The sequence below is a fragment of the Micropterus dolomieu genome, linkage group LG14 (genome assembly GCF_021292245.1).
Source record: "Micropterus dolomieu isolate WLL.071019.BEF.003 ecotype Adirondacks linkage group LG14, ASM2129224v1, whole genome shotgun sequence".
Classification (NCBI taxonomy): domain Eukaryota; kingdom Metazoa; phylum Chordata; class Actinopteri; order Centrarchiformes; family Centrarchidae; genus Micropterus; species Micropterus dolomieu.
This window is the reverse complement of record NC_060163.1, coordinates 16,087,199-16,113,611: the sequence shown is the minus strand read 5'-3', so window position 1 is coordinate 16,113,611 and position 26,413 is coordinate 16,087,199. Positions and strand designations below refer to the sequence as shown.

At 43.8% G+C, this 26,413-nt stretch overlaps 1 protein-coding gene across 11 annotated transcripts in view; it reads left to right on the top strand.

Moving 5' to 3' along the window:
- LOC123982872 (transcription factor 7-like 2) overlaps positions 1-26,176 on the top strand; it is a 55,818-nt gene extending 29,642 nt beyond the window's left edge. For 2 of the 11 annotated variants that reach the window (XM_046068800.1, XM_046068792.1), the window contains 10 exons: positions 10,099-10,231; positions 12,823-12,925; positions 13,919-14,005; positions 18,315-18,455; positions 18,562-18,724; positions 18,961-19,068; positions 19,718-19,781; positions 20,529-20,579; positions 22,378-22,450; positions 25,084-26,176. In XM_046068800.1, coding sequence (XP_045924756.1) covers positions 10,099-10,231; positions 12,823-12,925; positions 13,919-14,005; positions 18,315-18,455; positions 18,562-18,724; positions 18,961-19,068; positions 19,718-19,781; positions 20,529-20,579; positions 22,378-22,450; positions 25,084-25,537 — 1,377 coding nt within the window. In that variant the 3' untranslated portion in view covers positions 25,538-26,176. Of the gene's footprint in view, positions 1-10,098; positions 10,232-12,822; positions 12,926-13,918; positions 14,006-18,314; positions 18,456-18,561; positions 18,725-18,960; positions 19,069-19,717; positions 19,782-20,528; positions 20,580-21,756; positions 21,830-22,377; positions 22,451-25,083 lie in introns of all 11 variants that reach the window. The other 9 variants (XM_046068796.1, XM_046068795.1, XM_046068794.1 and 6 more) reach the window with 9 other exon arrangements.
- Positions 26,177-26,413: the final 237 nt, after the last annotated feature.

Sequence of the window (26,413 nt, the reverse complement as noted above, 5' to 3'; positions counted from 1 at the left end):
AATATTTTTTTTATTTAAACAAAAACCTACAACAAAAAAGGAGCATAACATGGTAAGTCAGCACATTCTCATTTTTGTGTTTAATCTTTTTGATCTTTTCAATTATCGCTATTTGAAGATCAATAGTCATTTTTTTTCTGCTGTGGTTAAAAGGCTCACAGCGGTGGTATACTGGATGGTCGGATCACGGCTTTAAGAGTGGGCTTCCTCTCTTCAAGCCACCAGTTGGCCGGGTTGAATTTTCTATTGCCAGCTCTCCCGAAAACCATACAGGGCTTGTATCCATTTATTGGTATTTTTGGTATTGTTTTAACTGCTGTTGTTGGCTTGTTGTCTGGCAGGTTTGACTTTGGAGTTGGGGTTCCTTTTCCCCCCTCAGTTGTCTTAAGAGAGTTCAGGCAGGAGAGTTGGAGATGCAAAAGCTGCACTACAATGACAGGCTCTTTTAGTGATAAATGTTTGTTTTTTTTGTCTTTTGTGTGGCTGGGTTTTTTTTACGTCTCACATCAAAAATTGGGGCTACCGACGGGTAGGACCGAGGGGCAATGTGGCTGCAACACCTCACACCCTTGCCCCGAATCGGAATGCTTTCTGTAGCCTTTTTTTTCTGAAACTTTTTCTGCCCAGCGTTTGTGTTTTTGATTTTGCATTTAATTTAGTGTGACTGGCGGTGAATGGAGCGTGGCTAGTTTTGGGGATTAATGACATGACGAGAGACACCCTGCTGCTTGAGTTTAGCCAAGTTAGGGCAACTCCTATAGACTAGCACTCCACTACCTTTATGTCTGCCAAGCCGCTGAATGAAAGCCTCTCTCTTTCTCTCCCTCTTTTTTGTTGTTCTTTCAACTTATCAAAGAAAGAGAGATGGACACAAAAGAGCTTATTAGGGGGGATATGAAGATGGGCGAGGGGGAAAGAGGGAGTCCCGGTCAGACACGGAGAGGAGCAGCGCAGCCTGAGTGTGCGTTTGAATGCATGAGGGGGCTGAGAGTAAACAGCAAGCTCTGGCCACCCGCTCTTGGTCCTCTGCGCTCTGGGACCTGAGGGGCTGCCGTCCTAAGTCACTCCAGCATACCTTGGCTCTCGTCCGGTCCTCCGGCCGCTCTCTTATCGGCTTAACCCATCGGGTGTTAGCAAGGGGCTGCCGTAGATGAGGTGCTGCCCCCCAGTGGATTAGTGGCTGACATGGTGGTGGGAGTCTGCTTGGAGTCTGTGCACTACCACGAGTGCCAGCATGCTTGTTTTAACCAGGAACCGAGCAGCATCCCAAATACAGCTCTTTTAAATGGTAAGACTTTTCAACATTTTAATTACTGCTGTGCTTTATTTTCTGGTGCTTGTTTGGCTTTAAATATTATGTTTAGATTGAATTTATTCATGGATATTTTTCTGGGCTCCGTTTGGCAATTTATAACACTTATGTTGCTAAGTGACAGATTGACAATTTGGATAATGAAAGGCAGTGTTTGATTGCTTTGTCTTGACAGCCTGACAGGGGTGTATTATTCTAAGACATCAAACTAAATAAGATTATTGTTTTTTGTATGTACAATTATATTAAATCTAATTGATAAATGTCAATATTAATATTGAAGCGATTTCAAATATAATATGTTGTCTTCACATTTAGATTTAAGACATTTTGATTGTATGTCTCATCTGCTATTGATGTGCTTCTGTTAATATGAATAAATCAGGGTTAATATTTTTTTATAGTTCATGTCTAAAATCTTTGTCTGTAAGTATTAATCTAATATTATTTTTGTAAATAACAAATCATACAGTAATTATTCTAGAATATGCTCAAAGAAGACAAGCAGGACTTTGAAGTTAGACTTGATTGTTAATAGTATTTTCCCTTTGTTTTATATCATATTGTTCAAATTAATCTGACAAAATAATGAATTTGTAAAGGTCACAGGCCATTCTGTTAGCTTGTTTTGTAAAAGTTTTTGTTCATCCTTTTTTTTTTTTTGTATTGCACACTTTTGGGTCTCGTGCGAACATTTCAGACAGTGGAGTGGAATAGAGTATTTTTTTTTCTCCCCCCTCTGCTCTCTTGTGTTGTGGTGTTGATGCCATTGTAGCTGGGTGATTGGGAGCTGTCCATCACTTGCTGGTGAACTGGCAGTTTACTTAAGAAAGTGCACGTGGGACAAAAGAAGATGGCAGGAGTGTGGCAGGCCAGCTGAATGGAGGGAGGGCAGGCAATTAGCCACCGCCTTGTTGGGGCTCTTTTACTTGTCAAGCTGGAGCCCCCACGCTATTGTCCAAGCTGTGTAAAGGACATTCCCAGGGCTTTGTTTTGGCTTTAAGGGCCTCAGGACTGCCTGCTGCAGGCCAGGGGAAGAGCAGGGTCCTAAAAGTGACAGAGAGGCTGCACCAGTACAGGGGAAAGGGGAGGAAAAAAGGAACAGTGTGTTAAGAGAAAAGTCTCTGTAATTTTTTTGTTGTTTCTGTTGTCAACTTTTAAAATTGCCAACATTTTTTAATTCCCTTAATTGAGTTAATTATTCTTAATTATTCTCTCTTTCAGTAACCTTCATCAAGTTGTATTAAAATTATATATATATATAAAACTGTGTTTAGCTGGAAATATTTTTTCCTATAAATATTTAATTAGTCATTAGTCATGTTCAGGTTGTTGGATGTTATTAAATGTAATTAAAGGATGAAAATTCTACTTAATTATAGAATGTAAAACCTAAAATTATCCTTACATTTAGAAACCGTTTATTTTGTTGTCAGAATTTTCACTTTTGATAATTTTAAGTTGCAATGAAAAATAAGATTTCTTTATCTGAGGCAATTGAACATTTTTTAATTGTTTCATTATTTTTTCTTGCTGCTTTTATTAAGCATCTAGATATAATTTCCCTAATATTAAATGTTTAATATGGGAACAAATATTTTCTCCCAGCTATCTCTGGAAAAGCAAATAAAATAGATATTCTTTCTTTATTTTATTGATACCTATTTTTTAAAAACAATGTGGCAATTTTAGCAACATGTTTAGTTTTACAAATATTTAAATTAAGTCATGTTTGATGGAGTTCCCCTTTAATGCACCTCGTCTGTGTATGTACTGAAGGCCAACAGATCTGTTGAAAGAAGTCTTGACCATGTGAAGCTTAACATTTGACTTTATTATTCAGAAGAATAATGATTTTGAAAGTGAAATAGTTGCAGAGAAAAGAGAATGGGAAGAAAGGGGGCTGTGAGGAGGGGCTCGAGGCCTTGTTCACATGAACCTTGAATAGAGACAGAGTTGGGGGGGGAGTTAAGAGAAGGATTGTTCTCTACTCTAAGGTATTGTTTAAAAAAAGGGTGTGGGGGGGTAAGAAATAATAAAAAGGATAGCGACGAAAGGTGCCACATCCGTGTCAGAGTGAAGACTTTCTTTGCTTCTCCTTTTCCCCCTCCCCCCCGGAAAGTGGGTATGAAGAGGGGACTGTCAGCATCACACAGATAAAGTGACTGTTGGCCACACTTTGCTGATCCTGCCCTCCCTTTGTGGATGTTGTTGTGTCTTGTTCTTTTTTTTCCCTTCTATCTCTCTCCCTCTCCTGCTCTCTCCTCTTTGTCTCCATCTCTTGCCTTGCTCGCTTTACCTTGTAGCCAAAGCTTTTCAAGCTGCCAGTTCGTCTCTGGGCATCCTGGAGGCACAGCAGAGCCCACACACATACACACACATACTCCAAGAAACACATACACAGACCCAACGTACAGCAGGGATTTGGGTAATAACTGATTTTTTTTGTGTGTGTGTGTGTGTGTGTGTGTGTGTGTGTTTGTTTGTGAATATATATTTTTTTTCTGGAGTATTGCTTGTGGGAAGACTGCTGCAGTGCTGAAAAGCTGCTCACAGTAATTTTTTCCTTCTCTCTGTCTGGCTCTCACTACTTTTACTTCTTGTCACCAGCATCAAAACTTTCACTGAAAAAGAAGAGGAGACTGCTGGCCGCAAAGAGCAAGGGCTTCTGTGGTTAGAGTGAAGGTTTTTGGGGATTTTTTTTAAGGATGGATGTGGGTAGGTGGGGAAGATTGTGGTGACTGTGTACATGGGGAAACTAGGCCTCAGACCCTGAGCCTGCACTAGACGCCTCAAGAGATACACACTCTCTTAATGTCAAAACCTGGGGGAACAATGGTCAGCCGGCCGCGGCACCAAGTGCAAAAAAAGGGGGGACGATAAACACACATGCAAACACACCACACATGCCCAGCAACACACTCGCACACAGAGGAGGAAGGAGCCAAGGCAGGAACAGACAAAGAAGGAGGCAAAGTGAAGGAGAGAAGCGACCAAGAGAAGCAAGAAGGCTTCTCCCCGGCCTAGGGAGGGAAGGAGGATCTGGGGGGGCAGTTGGGAGGAGGAGGCGGGGGTGGGACCGAGGGGGTCATGTACCCGCGGGATGGAGCTTCAGCCGGGCCGGAGGAGACGGGAGCCAAGGCAGGAGTCCTGGGCCCCGGGCTCTCTCTCCTCCAGCAGGTGGGCTGCTGGCACCTCAATCTGAGCAGCTGGGTGAGTAACGCAGCACTGCTCCCCTGCTTCTTCACTGTCTCTACTTTTTCTTACCATTGAAGTCTTTTAGTATTATTCTGACAGGTTTTTGTTGTTGTTGTTGTTGTTGTTGTTGTTGGTGTTGGTAGTAGGTTGGTGAGGGAAAGTGAGGAGGTTGGTATTTGGGTGGAGAGAGTTATGGTCAAACTTTTGTGTGTATGTGTGAAGCGTTTTGTGCGTGTTCACACACGCTAATTATATTATTTATGAATGCTAATGGAATCTACAAGACAGATGTTCCACACTCCACTTTTATAATTCACACACTTAAAAATATATATTTTTTTAATACTCTTAAAACTGAGGCCTAAATAAAAACATTTATAAACAGTTTATCTAAATTTAATCACTTTAAAAAGTACACTTTCAGTAACACCATTTTCTCGCGAGGAATATTACTTACTTGACAAAACATTATTTGATCAAGCTCATGTCTTAACCATGAAATGTAAAATAAGAGTTCAATAACCTCACAGATTAACATATCCCTTTGTTAATGTTGCCATCCAATTCAAATTCTTAATTGCCTGGCTTTCAACTGAAATTCTGAGGGGCTGATTGCATTTCAAAAGGCAGAATTCAGTCTGGCTCTTAACACTGTGATAGAATATCACCTCTTAGAGCAGCCCCTCTTACTCAGGTATGAGAGCTCAAGAGGCTGTTTACATTGAAAAGAAGAAGCTTTAACGCACGTGTGTCTAAGAGGCGATTTGTCTTCACAGAATACAACAGTTCTACCAAATACCACTTCATCTCTAAGCTATTTGTGCGCAGTTTTATTTATCTGTGACATATCAGAACAAGTCCTTTCTGCGATTCTATTTGATGTGCCGACTATCAAAGATGGGAAGCAAAAATAAATGGTGACGAACGACTTGAGTGCTAGCGAAGAGAGCAGGAGGAAGGGGAGCAAAGGCTCTGGCCCACATAATATTTTTGTTCAGTGCTCTGATCAAGCAGTCGGCATGTCACTGCAGCAAAGTGAATAGATTAACTTTTAAATATACTGTGGTCTCGGGAGCCCCTTGCCCTCAGAGACGCATCTTCTCTGCAAGAGAAAACTGATCAACACCTCCATATCTGCTTTTTAAACTCTTTTGCTCCCCCCTACAGTTCCCAGGTTCTTCATATTGTGGAGTTTTTCCCCCCCTGTAATGATTAACCAAGAAATATTATTTTTGAAATGTAGCAGGGTTTTTTAATCAGTGGGGTATGCTGGAGGATCGTGGTTCTGATAAGCCTTTAATTTGTCAGAGCATTTCATATTCCATTGCTGTTAATCTCTAAGTATTCTTTTAGATTGTCTGCTTGAATCTGAGGATTGATTTGACTGAGTGCTACCAGGGCAAGAGTGTGTGTGTGTGTGTGTGTGTGAGAACGCTGGTTGATATGATATGGGGTTTGCTAGGAGATGAAGATCTTTAGCCTGGAGGGGGCACTCTATACCTCCTGAAGAAAAACAGCAATCCTGTGTTTCAACAGTATGACATTGAAGGATACCAGATGATTCATTAGAATGGTTGGCAGCACAGTTTGTGCTTTTTTGTTTTGACTCTTCTCTTACCCCCACAAGTATTGCTGGCGGGGGGGGGTGCGTGTGTGTTTTCTGTGTGGTGTCACTCCATGTGCCTTGGACCTGGGCCACTTGCACGCTCTGGGAGGGGCTCAGGGCGCTCTGGCAGCTTTTTCTGCTTGCTTTGGAATTTGGAGGCCTGAGAGGACCCCAATCCATCATCCCCACATCTCTCTCTCCTCTCTCTTCCTGGCCTCCCTTCCTTGCCCCGGCCTCACTACAGCTCATTAGCGCCCCGCTAGCTGTTGTGACAACTCATCATATAATGACATAAAGCAGAGAGACTGAGAGGCTGTATCCCCTCGCCCAGCCACCCCCTGGGCCTGCAAGGTCGCCACCTTCACATTTAGGGCTCAAATTGGCCCTGCGAGGTGCCACCAGGCGGAAATGCAAGGCCAACAGCTTTTTCCTGTCCGGCCTGCACCTCTCTCCCTCCCTCCCTTTGTCTCACTCTGTCCTGCTGTCACTTTCTCACCCCCTTTGCCTTCTCTTGAACCCCGCTCTCCCTCCCCAGAGGTCTGACTTGAAGCAGCTCATTCATTTGTGCACTTCCAAAAGGCTCTTTTCACACGGTGGCAGAGCAGCATTTCTCACCAGCTAGTAAAGGAAATATTTTACATTTTGAGATAGTGTGCGGTGATACCAGCACTGCAGCTTGTGAAATGAATCTAACACTTGCGGAGTTAGATGTTTTGAGAGCACAAAATAGCTGTGTTTGTTAGTTTTAACTAATAGAGGGTGATCATGATGACATAAAAAATTAAAAACAAACGCATATGAGCATTTGAGCCTCGCAGCTGGAAACAGAAGAATAGAATAGAATAAATAGAGCCAAGGCAATATCAATAACATAACCAGAGGCGGCAACTCCTGCTTCTGTTTGTGTCTGCTGTATTTAAGTGTGCTGCCTGCACTTCACAGCGCTGGCCTTCCTCAGCAGCAGGCACTGTATGTGTCCTGGACGTGGAAAGAGTCAATGTGTTCATTGATGTTCATACAAGAGTGTGCTCTTTTTCTGCAGGGCCTTTGGAATGCAACATCTCTTTTTGAGGCTTGAATCTGGTCATCATGACTACAGAGCGGTGTATCTGTTTGTCTTCTGCTATATTTGTTTGTTGTAATGACGGAGGTGGTGGGAAGGATGCAAGTCAGCGGGGGTGTAGGGGCAGGAAATGTTCTTTCTTTTTCTCTGGCTTTTGTGGAGCAGCGAGAGAGTAAAGCCTCCCACGTTGCCTGCTTTTGTTTCTCGCCGCTCTATGGGCTGAAGCACCCAACAGCCTGCCAGACGAGTCCCGGGCTTGTATTGTCCCATGGTGGCCACAGGGCAGGTGCTGGGCGTCCTTTCCGCAGGGACCACCGGGTGCTGCCTTGACGTCAGCGGGAGACAAAGTGGATGCTACTGCGTGTGCGATGATCACATGGCATGTGGAGGGAGCAGGTGAGCTGATTGAAGACATCAGGCCACAGGAAGTCCACATCAGCTAACTGACTATATATGCATTGGGTGATAAACACTGTGGGTGTGAGTTTCACTGATGACAATGGCAAGATTTCCTGAGTTTTCACCCATGTCAGCATGTATAGAGATAGAACTCAAAGGAAAGACCTCTAAAGGAATGTAAAAAGGCTGAAAGGAGGATGATAATTCATTAAACGGCTGCTTTATTGGAAAGCAGCAAAAGCCACCAACATACTTACCAAATATGTTCTTTTCTTGTCTTCACATCCAGCCACTGTCTGTAGCGGACTGGAGGCAGCAGCCAGCCTGGCACGTTGCTATTTGCCTCACTCTGGGCTTTTTTCAGGGGGAAAAAAAAGAGCACACTCTTAGACCACAAGTGACTATGATGTAAATCGTCTGGCTTCTAGCTCTCCCCGTCTCTCTCTCTGTCCCATACACACCCTCTCTAACACCCTCTCTAAATGTGGATTCAGTGGATGGGCATTTTGAACTGTCTTCTCAATGGCTGGGGCCCCTGGACAAAAGAACTCATTTAAATGGCCACTAAAGCTTTTCAGTGCAGAGAGATGAAGAATTGACAACATTCTTTCACATCATTACCCGAGGGAGGAGTGGGGAGTCGTGAAGGAGGAGGCTAGGAGGTGAGGACAAGAGAAAAAGAGGGAGCGAGAGAGAGAGAGAGTGAGTGGAAGACAGGGGCCATCCTCTAGCATTCAGCTACCGACTCGTCAGCTGCATTTGGCAGCTGTCATAACCCCCCATCCTGATTGTTTTTCTACCAGTTTTTCTCTTTTTCATCCCTCTTTTCTACATGTAAAGATCAGACCAGGAGCCTGTACGCATCGAGGAGCGCCTTGGTTTGTGTTTCTTTTTAACGAATCCCATTCCACCTTCCGCCCCCTCCACCCCTGACACACACAAACACATATACACACCCACAGCCCCTCGCTCCTTCTCTCCTCCTCTCCTCCGTAGCCTTTTCAGCTCAGGGCTGTGAATGAGTCCCAGGAGTCTCTGTGCCTCCCTGGAGTTCTGCTGGGGTTCATTAATCTTTCATTGGGACCATGGCAATAGGGAAGCCCCCCCCCCCCCCCCCCCCCTCACTCTCTGCTCCCCCGCCACTACAGAATAGAGGTCTAGATGGCCAGGCTTGTACCATACAGATGGACAGCTTTAACTACCCAGTGAAAATTTAGCACAGGGCTTTGAATGGACTGTTGATGTATTTAGGATCTCGCAAGGGCCCGATATTAACTTCAGCCTCAAACAGCTCGGGCAGATGATTAGTTTGTAGCGTTAAGTTCTGCTCTCATTTGTCTCGCCCTGGGCCCACAGCTTTGCATTTGTATTGTCAATGAGCATCGGGCAACTGAGCATCTTATGTATATAGCCCCCCCCCGCTAACATCTAGTCCCATTAATGTTTTTCAAAGTCTGTTGGAAATGCGCCACTGTGGAGTTTTTTATTTTTTTTCTTTCTTGCATGGTTTAAAGTCACTAATGAGGGTGTGTGGCCTAAGAGAGAGCAGATTGAACACACACACACAGGCAGCTTGGTGTGTCACTTCTCTCCCCCTGAACATATCATCCATGTTATGATAAGCCTGATTAGTGCTGCTTCTTTGACTGCTGAGGGCAGGATAAGGATGTGTGGGTAAAGAGGCGAGAGCAGCCTCTTCCACCAGCCTAATCTACAGCAGAGCTCTAATCTGGTTATCTTGTGGTCGGGGACTGTGTGTATTAGTCTCTGACTCGGCCTGGCCTGATGAGAGGGGCTGAGCTCCGGTTAACACAGGGGCCCACGGCAGCACACCCCTAAAGCTCCACTGTAATCTTTGGGTAATTGAAAAAAGGGGCCTGCGCCACTTAGGAGCACAAAGAGAAGATTACATAGCTAAAACTAATTTGGCAAAAATGCAGAAATGGATTTTCAGCCCCACCTCCTCTCTCCTAACCCTTTTATTACAATACACCCCTACCCTCCATGAACCGCGCCCTGGGGGAATAGATGAGGGTAGGGGAGTGAGGAAGAGGGGAGACCAGGAGGAGGCTCGAGAGCAGGGAGGAGGCGAGCCAAGCAGGGCTGGCTCGAGCTGCTAATGACTGTGGATTTACACGTGCTGCCTTGATTTCGTGGTTTACAGATGATCGATTACTTCACTGCAACCGTGGTTAAAAGTGCCTCATCACACATCAGACCCAAATGTGAACTGGCAACCCCCCAAGCCTCTTAGATTGTGTTACTAAATTCCGTGGTGACACCGCAGAAGTGTTTTTAATTACAAACCACACTATTTTCGCTGTGGCTTGGTGGTTTGGCGCCTTGAGCGGACCCAGAATTTGATACCTCTTCTTTCGAGAGCCTTCAGACCAAGCTGTAATGCTGTGGCAAGCGCCTGTAATTTCTAACCCCTAACCCAGATATTAAACCCCCTGGTCTTTTTTCTTTCCCCTTTCTCTCTCTATTCCTGTCTTTCTGTATCCTTCTACTTGCTCTTAGTCTAATAAGGTTCCAGTGGTACAGCACCCTCACCATGTGCACCCTCTCACGCCTCTGATCACCTACAGCAATGAGCACTTCACACCGGGGAATCCCCCACCTCACCTACAGACAGACGTGGATCCCAAAACAGGTAAAGACGAAGTATTTTTCCACTGCATGCATGTGTGTTTGACTGGCATGTGGACATTTTTATTCAAAATAGAATTTAGCAACATGCTACTTGATTCCTGCAAAAAAAAAAAAAAACACCATTGGAAAACAGTACAGTGTGTTTTAAAGGTGTCAGAATTAAACTTTGAGCACCCCAACACGGTTAAAAAACATAGTCTGAGAAGTCAGAAGCAGCTTTCCTTAGATAAGGCCTCTTAGTAACTGTATGTACTAATGGGTGTGCAAATGTTTTATTATGCCTCGCCACCATGGCTCCATATTTTGTTGTTACAAAACATGTTTTCAAATCAAGATTAAAACATAATTCAAGTGTCATTTTTACAATACAGGTATTCGATAGAGTAGACCGTATTGTTTTAACCACTGTGCTTTTTAATATTGAAACCACCCATATACTCTATTGTGTGAGGAAGTATCATGAAATAGAAATTTTTAATGTTTCCTTATTTAATGACCTCAGAAAGATAACTAGGACTATTTACGAGATTGTCATCGTAACAGTGGGACAAAGTCAAAGTGTTCTCAAGTGCTTCTTGTTGACGACCCCTGCTCTCATCTGTTACTGATTGATTTAGCTATTAAGCTCGGGGACATGGTTTGGCTTCGGCAGAAAGTGGCCTTACATACGAGAACAAGGACCTGAACAGTGGCTCATAAAACTCTCATAAAAACATGGAATTCAGCGAACAACCACGACTTCTCATGACCACAAGTCCGTTTGCCAAGACTCAAAACAAGACAGCCACTGTAACTGAAGGTCCTCACATCTAAATACCAGAGAGCAGTACACACTTACGACTGTCTGTTTTATGTCTTCACTAAGTACACAAAAATCCCCAAAATGGAAGATATGACCTGACCCTTTTTAGTTACCAACCCTGTGCCTGTCACAAGTGTAGTTGCATCTTTACAGCCTGTTGATCCTGTAGATTCGGCATGCCCACATTTAGGAGTCAGATTCTGTCCACACATCCCTCTCCCGCAACCATTTAGGGTACATTTTTAGGCAATTTCATTCATTTCCGTGAGCATCTTAACCCAGCACTTCATTTTGTTAACTGTCATTCAGCCCATCCTTTCAGGTTAATGCATTTTCATTTCGGTGAATAATTTCATGCTTTCCTCTGGTCTCTGGTGGATTCAGTCAATGTTTTAGGTAATAATGTTCTCTTATTATGATGGTCCTTACAAGGGGGAAATAATGTGCCAGCTGCTGTTTAATGTAGTGCTTAATGGGGCTGCTTAATTGGGCTCAGTGTTTAATTAATTAATGAGCTATATTAGGTCTTCAGCGCTGTGTGGCAATGGGATAATGTTCATAGGCTTTTTAATAGAACTTGCCTTTGTTAAAACGGTATTCCAAGAAAAGTTTTCAGCATAGACACAACCTGCTGCACAGCGCATCGTCCATCAGTAACAGAATCCCTATCAAGAATCAGTTCCTGGATAACCTGGTTCAGCTGCAGACTTTGGGTGTAACCACCAACACTGGCCAAGTTCTGATCTATGAAGACTGATCTGGCTCTAATTTGGCCGTGCTGGCACTGATCGAGCCAGCTGTGTGGAAGAAACATCATATCAGCCAAAATGAAAGTCCCCCAGTTGCTGGTCTACTGAGCGAGCGCGCGCGCTGTGCTTTTACACATGTCTAGCGTTCCCTGTTTCAAGTTTGTCATGAGAGAAAAAGTTATTTTTACACCTGGCTGTGTACTAGACCTTTTTCAAGGCATTCATTCAGGGCAGCTTGTCGATGCAGTTTCTTCGCCTGTCAGCTGCCACAGAAAGTAAAGGCAGCACCGTGGAAGCTGTGATTGCTTGGCGATGCCCTCAACGAGAGCTGTCCTTAAATTCGACGTCTTTGTCAATCTTTGTCTGCGGGGATAACAAACAAAATTTGCTGCTGTTTTTATGTTAAATTTGAGTATCAGTTGGACAAATGGAGACCAACGAGCCAACACATACACCACGTTTCACATTGCCGTTAACTGTGTCAAAACGAATGGTGACGCTGAACGTATCGCTATTAAAGTAGCCATTAATCTGAGTCAAAAACATGTTTCTAATGAGTAAAATCCATATCCCTCCAGCCAGTACGCTAGCGTAAATCAGCTTGACTCAACCTGTAGCCCTGTATTAGCAGCTCTCTGATCACAAAGAAGGCTTTAATTATGTTGTTGTGTTCTGTTAACTTCCAAACCTCAGTCATTTTATATCATTAGTCTTCTGAATCAGTAGACAAATGTGACAAGAATCGTGTTGGTGTTTTCTCCTCACCTCTTTCCCCTCTGCCTCTTCCAACACTTTGTGCCGCCACCACCGCCTCAAAGGCCTTTGATCAGGAAGTGTGATTTAGCACTGTGTACATGCGAGCAACAAGCCCTCTTCCTCCTCCTCTTCCTCCCATCTGCACTCCTGTGATGTTTGCCCCATTCAGATGTGAAAACTTTCAACAAAGAATGAATTCAGCACTGACAAAGATTTGGTTCTCTCTCTGTCATCATCTTCTCTGTCCACCTCCTCTCTGCTCCTGTCATCCTCTTTCTTCTACAGGAATTCCAAGGCCTCCACATCCTCCAGATATATCTCCTTATTACCCACTGTCACCTGGCACTGTCGGCCAGATCCCCCATCCGCTAGGATGGTTAGTACCACAGTAAGCGAATCCTTTTTATTACTCTTTCTACTGTATTCTCTTTTGAGTTGTGCGAAGCATGATGAATACACATAAACTGTATTTCAAGTAAATTAAAGAGAAAAACGGTAAACAATAAAAGCAGATATTACCTTACATGTATGGACATTGTGCAGCAGGATGTTGGTCTTTATGTACACAAAGTCAGTGATGGAAGCTGTCTCTGTCGCCTCTTGGTCCCCTGAGTGGGTCCTCTGTGTTTGAGTCCTCTAAAACTTAAACTTGATCCTTTAACTTTCTAACACACTCACTCCTGGACCACAGCAGCCCACTGCAGCTTCCTCGGGCCCTCACCAACGTCAACTTGCTACTTTGTGGCAAATACTATTTTGCATGTCTCTGTAAGGTCCAATTAGAGTAATGAACCGTGATTGCCCGTATTTTACCCACAATTCCACACGGGGGTTCTCCCCTGGTAACTCTTGTCAACACTTGTTAATATGACAAAAGGCTACAAATTAAGCTCTGTTAATTTAATGTTTTCTCACCGCGATCTAAATACCGAGAGAGGCCCCGAGCGCAGCCATGGCGCCCTTTGATTTGCTGCACTTTATTTTGGTATAAATTTACATTCATTATTGTTTGTCTTTGAATGTGTAGACCTCAATTAGCGTGATGGCTCCATTAAAGAGACCCGTGCTTCGTCTTTAATTATCACAACAAAACACCTAGTTCCAGCTTGGGGAGGAACAGGGCCCCACTCTGTCGACACCGAGCGAAGGGTTATGAAATTTAATTAGCCATTGCTATCAAGATTTGTGGCATTCAAATTGTTCAGAGTTTTCCTCCCTTTGATCTGCGCTCTGCAATCCCCTAGATTTTTGTCCTGATCAAATGAGAATAAAGAGGCCCACGGTGGGGAGAGGAGAGAGACAGAGGGCTTTACCTTCTCCTCTTCCATCACCCCTGTTCCTTTACCTTTTTGCCTTTCTTCTTCCCCCCCCCCCTTCCCAGGCAAGGTCAACCTGTTTATCCAATCACAACAGGGGGTTTCAGACACCCCTACCCAACTGCGCTCACTGTCAACGCATCCATGTCAAGGTGAGTTGAGCCCTAGGAGCTACACACACACACACACACACACACACACACACACACACACTATTTCTCACTTACTCTTACATGCAGTTGTGTGTTTGTGTTGGCTGTGAGGGCAATGCGCAAGCAACACACATGCACACTCCCATGCAGAGACAGTGAGCAGCAACTTCTCCCTTAAGGAGAGCTCACACTCCCCATCTCGGTGTTCAAAAGGCCAATTCTCTAGTGTGGGACTCCAGATAGTGTGCTCAAATATTAATTATATTTATCATTTTCTAATGAGGCCCCTGAAGAACATTTACCCCCACTGCATGTCAGGCAGATCTGAAATGAGCTGGGGCATGTCTTTGCTGTGAGTTTGAGCAGCCAGACAGATAAACAAACATAACAACACTTTGAAGGGGACTGGATGATATAAGCCGGGGCCTGACACTTGGCTAGTGCTTTGGTCCAGCCCATTAGGGTCCAGCTCAAGTGCTGCTGTGGACATTAGTGCACCCATGGGGGTATGTGTATTTGTTGCCATCTTGTATACATTTGTGTGTGTTTGTCAGTTGGTGTTAAACTACTTACTGTTCCCTTGAGGGAGAAATGTCCTCTATATTGAGTGGGAAGTGAAAATAATTCATTTTGGATGACTAAAAGCCCATGATTTGTGGGACTGCAGGAGCCAAAAAAGCAACAACACAAAAAACCATACAGCCTCCTCCTCCGCTCCTCCTCCTCCTCCCTCTATACGCCCTTGCAGCAGGGGACTTTTGACTGGGCTGGTTTAGAGTCTAGGGATGAGGCCAAGCTTTAGTTTAATTACAGCCTGATTGGAAAAGCAGCTCCTGAGGGCGGTGTGTTTAGACCTCTGTGACATTGATGGATCATGTAGATGCAGGGAGGGAGGAATTGCAAGGGGAATTAAATTTTTTTAAAGTATAGTTGAGTTTGTAAGCTCATTCAGACAGTACAGTTCAGTTTTTACAGCTGTTTCTTTGTTAAACTGTCCTTTTAGTGACTTAATTGACTTTGATAAATACCTTCTTGCATCGAACGTTACTTTTGAACGTTCTCATTCTGGAGAAGGGCGTCTGGAATAGAGTCAGATTTGCCCCTTCCCGAGCAAGTCTCCGACGCAAAGGGTCAGACGGTGGGTCTGTCCAGACATCGGCATCTGGCAGCAGTACCCAGCCAACCTGGGCTTTAAGTGACTGCTAATTTGGTCCCTTAATGACAGCCTCTACATTGTGATCATCTTATTTCCAGTGCAGTTAATTGAATATACTGGCTGGGGTGTGGGGGGGGGACTGGCCATGGGGAAGAGCTAATGCCCTGTGATGAGGCCCCTAATTGAATTAGTATAACTGAATAGATGGAGGGCTCTGGGAGCTCTCTGGAGAATGTAAGGGTTTAACACATCTCCCCCCTACACACACACACACACACACACACACACACACACACACACACACACACACAATCCCCCCTCCTAACACATGGGGAAAAAAACGCCCTGAATTCTGACTTTGACAAGGAAGAGGGGGAAAAAATTGTTGACAAAATCTAGTAAAAATCTGTCTAATTGTGTCAGCAAAATGGCAGGATCCTTTCATACATAGCCTTCAGCCAGTCGGTTTTGTTCAAAGAATGGACCAGACTGTTGTGATAGCTCAAACGTTTTGTAGGAAGCAAGCTGAGTGGAGGAAATCGGAGAGAAAAGACATCCTGGCCTTGTACTCTTGTCGGGAGCCAGTTCTTTGCAGGAGCACGCTGCTTCAGTATCAGTCCCCTGTGCCACAGCCCGACCTGAATTAAGATGCAGGGAATAAATCTGGTATCTCGTTGTCCTGCAGTGAGCACCTTACACCTAGGTCCTGTTAAAAAATGCATTCTTTTTGGACGGGAGGAAAAAGAGCCAAGGAGAGTAGACAGTCAGTGGAGCAAATGAAAGACATTATTTTGATAATGGGGTTGGAGCCAGTGCAGGTCCCCCATAGTGTGTGTGTGTGAGACAGGTGGGAGGATGTAAAGGCCCCTTTGCCCCTTATGCTTAAGCCTGCCCTTTGATATGTTCCTCCATCATCCCGCTCCCTCTCTTTTCCTTGGGAACGGGAGAAGCGCACCGGCCGGATCATTATACATTAAACAGGCACAGAGGCTACTGCTTCGCATTGGCAATTAAATGGCACTGGCTGACACTGGGCTTGCTGCGCCAGTGACCCCCCCCCCCCCCCTTACCCCAACACCGCTAGCCATTCTTACCTTTCAGATTGAGACGTAGGAGCCCCGGGGTTGGGGTGGGTGGATGGGTGGGGGTCTCCGCTGCGTCTCCCTCTCTGTGCTGGTTAAATTGGTCCAAGGTGCTGCTTACTGCTGATGAGCCCGGATGATGATGATGATGCCCCCACGCTTCAAAGGGATGGCCGTCATGTTTAAACCATAACCTGGGCCATGCAGTGGCAGCGGGAGGAGGGAAGGGAGGGGGAGAGAGGAAGCGAAGGAGTGTGGAGGTGATGAGGGGACAGGGCGGAGTTGAGAAGAAGAAGAGGAGAGGAAAAAAATACATCTTGGAACAGAGGAAATTTTAACAAGTGCACAGAGAGAGAAGGAGGGGGTGAACAGGGAGAGAGGAAAAGGAGTGAGTGAGGAAAATGCAGCAGCCCTAATGATGGGCGATATGCAGCCACTGCTACCGAGCTCCCCATCAACGGATGACATGGCACAAACACCAATGTGTCAGTGATGAAGGGAGAAGAGGGGAAAGGAGAAAAAGAGGGAAAGAGTTTGAGGGGGGAACGCACTGGCACTCCCCTGAGATGGCCTCCAACAGAAACTAGTTGTTCCTGGCGAGTTTATCCTCATCATTATATTCTGGCTCGGAGCCATGCAGCCAGACACAGCCGGATAATGAGCTGCTTTATAAAAAAAAAAGGAGGAATTATTTCTCTTTTTTTCTTCTCCTTCATCCTCCTCTCTTCCCTGAAATTTGTGTGTGGTCACGTGGAGCCGAGGTCTCGCGCTGTAAACATACACATGCAGATAGACGCGCACACGTTCAAATAATCTGACACAAATAATTAGTGTCAAACATACAATGTCACACACACTACAGCAGCGTCTTATTTCTGTTGTGGCCAGTGAAACGATTTTGCAAAGAAGGCTTTCTGGACTCGATGCGTGGTGCGGTTGGAGATGATGAAATGATGATAGGTGTGCAAAGGGATGAAGATAAAAATGTCAGTGCTGCTGACAGTGCTGAATTGGCAGAAAAGAATGGCAGGAGAAAGCAAACAGAGACCCAATACCTGAAGTGATACTAGACTTTGATAGGACATTTTAATCTAGTTTGCAATATTCCTTGATAAGAGAGAATGGTTCAATCTTTACCCCTCCAAAATCTGGCATTTTCATATCAGTGTAATTGCTAAAAATGCAGTTTCCTCAGATATTCTATGAATTGTAGTTATGAAGTTGCTATTTGTCATCTGCGGATGAAAGACACTGTCATTGTCACTTAAATCTTATTTGAAAACCATTTCCTCAGCTATCATAGGTGAGATTTGTTAAGGCAGAACTTTTCCCTCAAAAACCTGATATAGGAGGAGTTCTTCTAGATCTGAGAAGTGTTTAATCAGTCTGATAAAAGCTGTGGAAGATGCTGATATATCAGTCTACACAATCTCTCTGTAACTGTGAGTAGAAGAGTTCAAGGTCCCTCAAGCCAACGCATTTCATCAAATATATGACATGATTTGTTACCTGTATTGCTTAGGACACTCTTGATAGAGATTAATTAATTTATCTCAATAAGGTTGTGATTTAAATAACATTTTAGAAAAATGAACTTAAGTTCAAGCTTTTAGTGTGTAGGTTTTTTATGGGTTGTTGAAAATTGGCATTCAAGAAATTTATCCTTGTGCAGTTGCACTTGCGCATTGCCACACAATGTACTTTTCAACGTATTTTACTGATGGTTGACCCTGATTTGAATATACTTTTGTGTGAAGCTAAAAGCTGCCCAGGCTGGATTCTGTGATCAAATTGTGTGACATTTGAGTAGTTAAAGTATGCTAAATGGTTGTGAATAATAATACAGGAATCAGCCTTGGACATTTTCAAGTGGATGTCTGTATGTGTATGTGCATTAATGTCTTTTCTTGTGACTAAAGGCCAATTCCATTTCTATCAAATAAACTGTTAAAACACTTTGTACTTTGATATATCACTAAAAGATGGGAATGGAATTTAGCACCTTTAGTCTTGTGTATACATGTGCTCCATCTTCTCATTTCACCCGTGTCCATTCTGACGATTTACACAGTCTTCTGTCCTCTAGGTTCCCCCCACACATGGTGCCCCCTCACCACAGTTTGCACACCACGGGCATCCCACACCCAGCCATCGTCACACCCAACGTCAAGCAAGAATCCTCCCACAGTGACATCAGCTCCCTCAACAGCTCGTGAGTAGACTTTTACTGCCCTAAAATCACGTTTCAATCTCACATGTCATATAGCCAGTCGTAGGTTTACTCTAATCAGCCTTTCTGCCCTCTGGTATCTCAACAGGAAACAGTCAGACGCTAAGAAGGAAGAGGAGAAAAAGAAACAGGTCCACATAAAGAAGCCTCTGAATGCCTTCATGCTCTACATGAAGGAGATGAGGGCCAAGGTGGTGGCTGAGTGCACACTGAAGGAAAGTGCTGCCATCAACCAGATCCTGGGCCGGAGGGTAAGTCACTAAAGTCACACATTTTATTGTAAACATTGGTAAAGGCAGTTAACAGCCTGATGGAAAAGAATACAAGCAGAGTGATGGTGATCAAGGACCACTTTTGCAATTCACGGGTCAGATTAAAGATGAATAAAAGCTTGTTGTGGTGACCACAACCTGCACAGACATATTTTCCTGTTCATGGTGAAAATCTTTCTACGTCTCCTTTCTGTGTCCTGTTTCTCATTTAACAGTGGCATGCCCTATCGCGGGAGGAGCAGGCCAAGTACTACGAGTTGGCCAGGAAAGAGCGACAGCTCCACATGCAGTTGTACCCAGGCTGGTCAGCACGAGACAACTATGTAAGTTTTTAAGTTTACAAGTCGTAACGGCCTGTTCTTTTCCCCTTTCACTAGGTGACATGACCAGAATGAGTTATTTCTTTTGCTTTTTTCTTATCTAGCCTGAGGGATCACTTTCTTCCTGTAATTTGCTTTTGATATGTATATCTGACACCGGACAAATTGCAAGCCCATCTTCTTATCACATGATGTTGTTAATATGAATCCACAGTGAATGGTTTGTGCTCCAGACACTTTGTTCTGACACTTAAAGTGTGCAGATTCTTGTCAATTTTATCCGGTTTTGGGATCAAGCTGACCAGTGGAGTCTTCCATGAGCAGCCTTAGAGAAATCTGTCTCCCAAACCAGAAGCTCGTCAAGATGTCTAGATGTTCACAGAGCAGAGGAAAGTCAGACAAAAGATTACAGAGAAAAAAGAAAAGAGCAGAAAAGACAGAAAATAGAGAGAGGAGGGAGAATTCTGGTCTGGCCTGCAGTGGCTGTTACAAACCGGAGGGCAAAGGCAAAAAAAAAAAGGCAGAGAAAGAATGAATGAATAAATAAGTAAACACAAAGATGAGTCCTATTCTCTGTTTCATGTTTTGGGCATTCTGCAATATAATAACTAAGGTTCCTGTCTGTGTCTATTTTTTTCTTTCTATTTTTTTGGCGGCTAACCAACAGGGGAAAAGGAAGAAGAGAAAAAGGGAAAAGCAGCAAGCAGAGAGCAATGGTAAGTGAGCTGCAATTATCTCCCATATTAGAAGAGCCCCATCATGTGTCAGGCAGATGTGACATCTTGCAAGATAAAAGTCAAGCTAGTTTTTTTGTGTGTTATGCTTCTTTTGTGTGTGTGTTATTGTGCCTGGCTTTTTTCTTTTTTTTTTTGGTATAGTTATGCTACCCAATGCAATATTTAAATTGTAGACTTGCTTGTAATACCCCCCCCCCCCCTTCCCCATTTTCCCCTAGCCTTCCCCAGCTAATAACAACTGAATATGCATGACCCCCCACGCTCCTTCTCACCTCCCCTCTTGACACCCCCACCCTCCACCCCCCTCCCCACTTTGCCCCTTAGCGTTCTGGTATTGTGATATGTATGTTTTGAGAATATGAAGTTGAAGCATTGTGAGAGCCATTAACTTTGCTAGTGTTGTGTGCGTGGCCCCGTTTTATAATGCCTGTGCCCTGCAGATAGACTGCACTACAGTGCTCTGTGTGTGTGTGTGTGTGTGTGCGCGCTTGCTGGGCTGCCCCTTGCTTGCTTTCATGCATGCTTTTATATCAATATAAGAAAAATCACTTACACCTTAAAATTAAGGAGGTTTGCTAATTCTATGATTTATCCATTTTTGTTCTCATGATTCATATTCTTCTGATCGTACTGTGAGGAACAATGGCGACTTGTTATTATGTATTTTGCGCTCGTTTGGTGACGGATTTCTTCTTGAAGGCCTCTCTATCTGTTCTTTTTTTTCAGAACACAGAGAATATTTTCCAAACCCTTGCCTTTCACTCCCTCCGATTACAGGTGCTAATGTCATTTTGAGTATTAAATTACTAACTTGTTTTTTTCCTTCTTTTTTTTTAATTAATGTATATTTATTTATATTTATGATTGTGTTAGGCAGGTTTAAAATTAAATTCTATATTTTGCAATATGCTCTTTTTGCTTTGTTTGCTGCTTTCTTTTCTTAAAATGTTGCTATTCTTTACTTGACTTGAAAAGTAGATTATTTCATTTACCTCCCATTTATTGCCATATAGTTAAGAGCATTTTCCGTATTTTGGCATAATCACTATGCAGTATGCTTGAGGAACTGATGATATAAAGTTGGATTATTATTGTGGAGTATGACCTGAAGGATGTGATGTCCGGGTAAACCTCCTTAATCTATATGCTTCAGTAGCTGCGCTTGTGTCTTTCCTATTGGCCAGCATGAGTTTGGCCCACTCCTCCTTTTAAATCTGTCTCTACTCAGACAAGGCCTGGACTCAAACAGTTCACCACAATATTCTGCTGTCACTCTTCTCTACTCCTGATAATGACACAGCTACTGGGTAGAGCTAGCAAGTGACTGGCAGCTTTTCTGCAATAGACAACAAATGTTGGTGGAAAACAGTCAACTGTTTGATGCCAGGTCTGAGGAGTAGATTCCCTCTTCAGGTTCCAGCCCTTTTAATCCTTCCCCTGGCTAGGGCTAACTCACAGCTGCGCTGTTTTAGCAGTCTGCTACTGCTGCCTAGTTCTACCACCTTGACCCTGTCTTTTTGAAACCATAGTGCACTGATAACATGTTAGCAGTAAATTAATCCAATGTGCATTTGCTGCATTTAAATCCTCTCAACCGAATAAGCACTTCCTAGTCACTAGGAACTCCAATCAGAGTTTAGATCACGACGGAAAGCGCGTGTTTCCATATTAATGTCATAATGTTAATTTGCATGCGTTTAGATTTTTACTAATTTCTGAAACACACTAATTGTGTTCAGTTCTATCTTTAAGGCACACTTGAGAATGGCTTTAAGGGTGTTTTTTGGGCAGGTGGGGTGGGGGGTTTCTTGCACTATGAGCCACTGCCAAGCTTCATAGATTCACTGTTACCTGTTTTTTCTCCTTATTTCTCTCCTCCTTTTGATTTCTGTTCCTTATGGTTTTGGTTCTATTCCTCTTCTCTGCTGGCTTCCCCTCCCTGTTGCGGCATCAGACCTGAGCGCTCCTAAGAAGTGTCGAGCGCGCTTTGGGCTCGATCAACAGAATAACTGGTGTGGCCCGTGCAGGTGTGTATGGTGTGTGCTTGCACTGGCCAGGGCCAGGTGAAGGCTGGGTAACTGTACACTGGGACTTCCTCCTTCGCTCTCTGCTGTTGCCTTTTCTTCCTCTTCTCTCCCCTGCCTCTGTCTGTCCCGCCAAGCTATTATGACCTCTCAGCTTCCTCCAGCCACGCCCTGCCGGTCTATCTCTAGTTCCCACTATTTGATTTTTACCTCCTGTTTGGGAAGAAGGGTATTAACAGCATATGCCAGAATGTTGGTATGAATGGTGTTTGTGTTGATGAAGAAACATTTCTGGGGTTACAGAGGTTTCATTGCAGGATGTACATAACAATAAGCCTCACTGACATTGGTCAGAAATCCTAAACTGGCAGGTCGGGGCTTGGATGATCTGGAGCCTGATGGCTTGGTCAATATGGAGGACATCCCAGTGTTAGCCAGCCTAAACCTAAGCCCTGGCTACATGTATTTGTCTGTGCAATGACGTGTCGATTTTCTTTTTCTTTTTTTTTTGTCTCTGTGTGTATGTTTGTGTCTACCTCTTTGGCTAACAGATGCAAATACCCCAAAGAAGTGTCGTGCCTTGTTCGGGCTTGACCAGCTGAGTTTATGGTGCAAACCATGCAGGTATATCTGCTATAGTACCAATGGGAGGAAGACATCCACAATGAGCAGCTTCCTTCTCCTTGATTTTTTTTTTTTTTTCTTCGCTCCGATATCCATCTAAAACATGTTTCCATCAGCGTGGTAACAGATGGCAAACTCTTCTGCTCCTTTTCCTTACTGAGGAGCTTCCTGCTATAAATTCCCTCATAGCAATTTTTCTTCATTGAACTCGGTTCAAGCCCAGTGGCAGAAAATGGATTTCTAAATAAGATTACTGAATATTTTATCTCAACAAAATATCTTGCTGCAAGATCATGGTTTCCTTATATATTTTGGAAGAACATTTCTTACATTCTGATTTTTTATTTTTTTTTTGTGGTTGAAATCCATTTTCTCTCCAGGCAGTGGATAATTCCCTCCCATCTTAAGTGTCATGTTTGTTCTAATTGGCGTCCTTTTGAATAACAATGTTATGCTTACAAATTTAGCCCTGCTTTCTCTGAGGGCCTGCTCAGTGACACTCTTTTCTGTGCCCTCTTCCTCCTCTTTCTCCACCTCTTCTTCCTCCAAACTCCTCTTTAATAACCCTTACTTAGTCCCTACCTGTTGTCTTTCTGTTCTGACACAAGCAGTCTTTGAATTGGGAATATTTTCATGGTAGGTATTTGTTTCTGTAATACCCTTCTCTGTGTCTGGCTTGCACCACACCCTGCCCCAATCTTTCTTGACACAACCCTTCAACACATTGTCTGTTTCTGCTGTTACACGTTTCATTTGTTTTAACCATTTATATGGGTCGGCTCAAAATCAAAATGTAGTCAGATGGGGTTTTTTTTAAATTTTGCTGCACTTTGCAGTCACATTAAGAGGTAATTTTGAGCAGTTTATAAGCCTATTTCAAAGGAAATTTCTCAGATTGTGTCACAATTTCCAATGTGCTGAATGTCCAACAAGAATTTAACATATGACCTACAGATTTTTCTATTCAAATTTTCTTTTGAAATAAGTAGGAAGTCACACTCACCCACCACCACACAGTCTGTCGTTGTTGGTGTTTCCACTTGGCTCTCCTATTCCCCTTCCAGCTGACAAACTCATTATCAAAAAATACTACATTATTCCTCAAACAATAATAGCAGATCAGGAGAAGAGAAAGCGCTATAATTCAGTCGAGAGGTTAAAACTTCTCTCTGGGCTCCATTTCCTAAAAGATGCGTCTGCTGTAATTTCCCCCGAGGCGGGGAAATCAATAACATACACAGGCACATACTATGAATCGATATGTCTGTTAAAAAATGGATATTAGCTCATTTGCTACAGTTTGACAGACAGTTATCGAGAGCAAGATGTATGTAGTGGCAAAATGATACCTTTTTACAGCCGGTCGATACTCCGCACCACCCAGCCTCATCCCCACTCTTTTCCGGACTTACCTCGTGTTCTATACTGTCTGGTGTTGTGTGCTTGTACTGTCGAGCTTATCGGAAAATGCATGCCTGCCTTTCACCCTAGCATGCGATCAAGGTTTCGTGAGCCCTTTTTTTTGTGATTCGTTGATGTCCCTCTTCCTTTTCATTCTCAGTAATCTGCTCTTTCTGTTCATGTTGACGTAGACTTGTCCCCTGTCAGAACTACAGGAAAAGGTTTGATTTGAGAACAGTTAAACAGTAGATCAGCCTTACATGTTCCAAAAGCCTCGATCTTTCTTTTTTTAAACACACGCAGTCTTTTTACATACTCCCTGTCCCTGAGAGTCCAATATGCTCATACTCCTTGGCCTTCAGGCATCGTTGTGATAGAATAGAAAGCTAAGAGGGGGTCACTGCCAGGGTCAGGGTAAGGATGAGGTGGGCAGAGATTCCCCCTTAACCAAATCCGAACGCAGCCTTTGCAGCAGAGTCACCACAGATAAATGCAACAATGCCCTACTCTCCAACCTCCCCCTCCCTCCCCTCCCATACTCGCTCATCGGGTTACGCAGCGGGCCTGGCCTCAGGCCTAAGAAGGCAGGGGGAGGGTCCCGACCCAAGGCAGGAATGCAAACATGATGCCTTGACCCCTCACGCACACACACACACTTGTGTCTGTGGGGCAGATTCTGGGTAGTGTGGATCTTGTTGACTCCTTTGCCCTTCAATCCAAACTCTGTCCCCTCAGGAGAAGAGAGAGTAGAGCCAGATAGAGGTAGAGGAGTGAGACAGGTCCAGTAACCTCTGTTGCTGGAGAGAACAGGCTGATCCCCAGCTGTAGCTCTGCCTGTAAGAAAGGCTGAGTATACACACAGAGAGCAAACATTGCTACATCTAATCTGCTTCATTTTGTTGTGTCATCATCCCTGTGTGTGTTTTTCATGTCCCTGCTACTTCCTGTCAAGGTGCTTCACCGGTGATCTTTCCTTCATGTCCGTCTTGTCTGATGGTTTAGTATTTATAAATTGACTGTCATTTCTAGCACCTTCCTTAGCACCGGGTTTCTAAAGCCACTTCAATGCACCTGCAAAATTTTCTCTGTTGTATAAAACTAGTTTCAAGCAATGGGTTTCCTTCATTTGAAAAGCCAACAGGTGCATTTAAGTCAGCAACAGTGCTAAGAAGGGATGCAGTTTGAAGATGTGATGCTAAAAGATGCTCTCTTTCTCTCGCCTTGTCCCTCAGGAGAAAAAAAAAGTGCATTCGCTACATCCAAGGTGAAGGCAGCTGTGCTAGTCCTCCCTCTACAGACGGAAGCTTACTAGACTCCCCCCCATCCTCCCCCTCTTCAGTGGTTCCCTCCCCCTCCTCAAAAGAGTCCAAACCTCAGACTGAACAAATGCAACCTCTCTCACTGACTATGAAACCGGCCCACCAGCCACTCCACCACCCGCACCTCCTGGCTGGGCCTCCACCATCTTTGGTTCAGCTGGAAAACTCTGCTGCAGCTAGCAAAACGCCTGGCGCCTCCTCCCACAATGGAGCCCTGGAGCACGGCGACGTCTCGTCCTCGCGGCAGCCGGGCTCCTCTGTGGCGTCCTCAATGGCCCGGCCCTCGGCATTGCTGTGTCATTCCCACTCACTCCTCCCCTCCACGGCCCCTCAGCCTCTGTCGCTAGTGACCAAGTCTATAGAATAGTCTACCCTATTCTTTTCCTCTTTTCTAGCTCTGCAAACACAACACACACACCTTTCTAGGCCCTCTCTCTGCTATATTTCACTTGCCGTCAGTTCTTTTCTCTTTATGTTTCTGTGCCATAAGGCTTTGAAATTTTAGTTTTTGTTTTATTAAAGTTCATTGGTCAATATTTGACCCATCATTATCAAAAAAAAATCTAATTATTAAAGAAATGATACAATGAGCTGTAGTATAGCTTTGTGAATCTGCCAAAATTTTTATGAATTTTGTTTTGTCTTTTTTGTAGTGTTAAACAGTGCAAACAGAAAAATTATCTAGTACAACTTCAAAATGTTTAAAAGACGGATATAAAAAGGTAGGCTAGATTATTCAATGAGCCCTTTTCTTGAAAGAGTTGGTTCTCCTTCTTTATTTGTATTAAATACGAGCTTGCGAACCAATCATTTGACATCTGTTCAAACTCTAGGAGGGCATGAGGCTAGTGGTGACACCTCTCTGAGGAACAACTTTAATTGTGATGTTACTTGTTCTTGTTTAAATGTACAGAATAATGGGAGGGGGGGTTACTGTGTTAAATATGCATTCTTCCACTGCGTTGTCTTTTTTCTTTGTTGTTTACCTTTGGGGTGGAGTCAGGCAAGTTGGGTGGGCTTGAGGGGAGGTTGGGGTGGGAGGGTTGAGGGTTATTAAATTCAAAATGTCACAACGCTAGGACCAGTAGTATTTATTGCTTTAGAGATTGCTTGTTGTATCTTGTATGTGTCTCTTTTGACTTTTTTTTTTCTTAATACATTGTACAAATTTTTTTTCTTAAGGTAAGCAACTTATATATGAATGATCCATTTTTACAAGAAGGTTTTAAAAGGCAAATCTTTT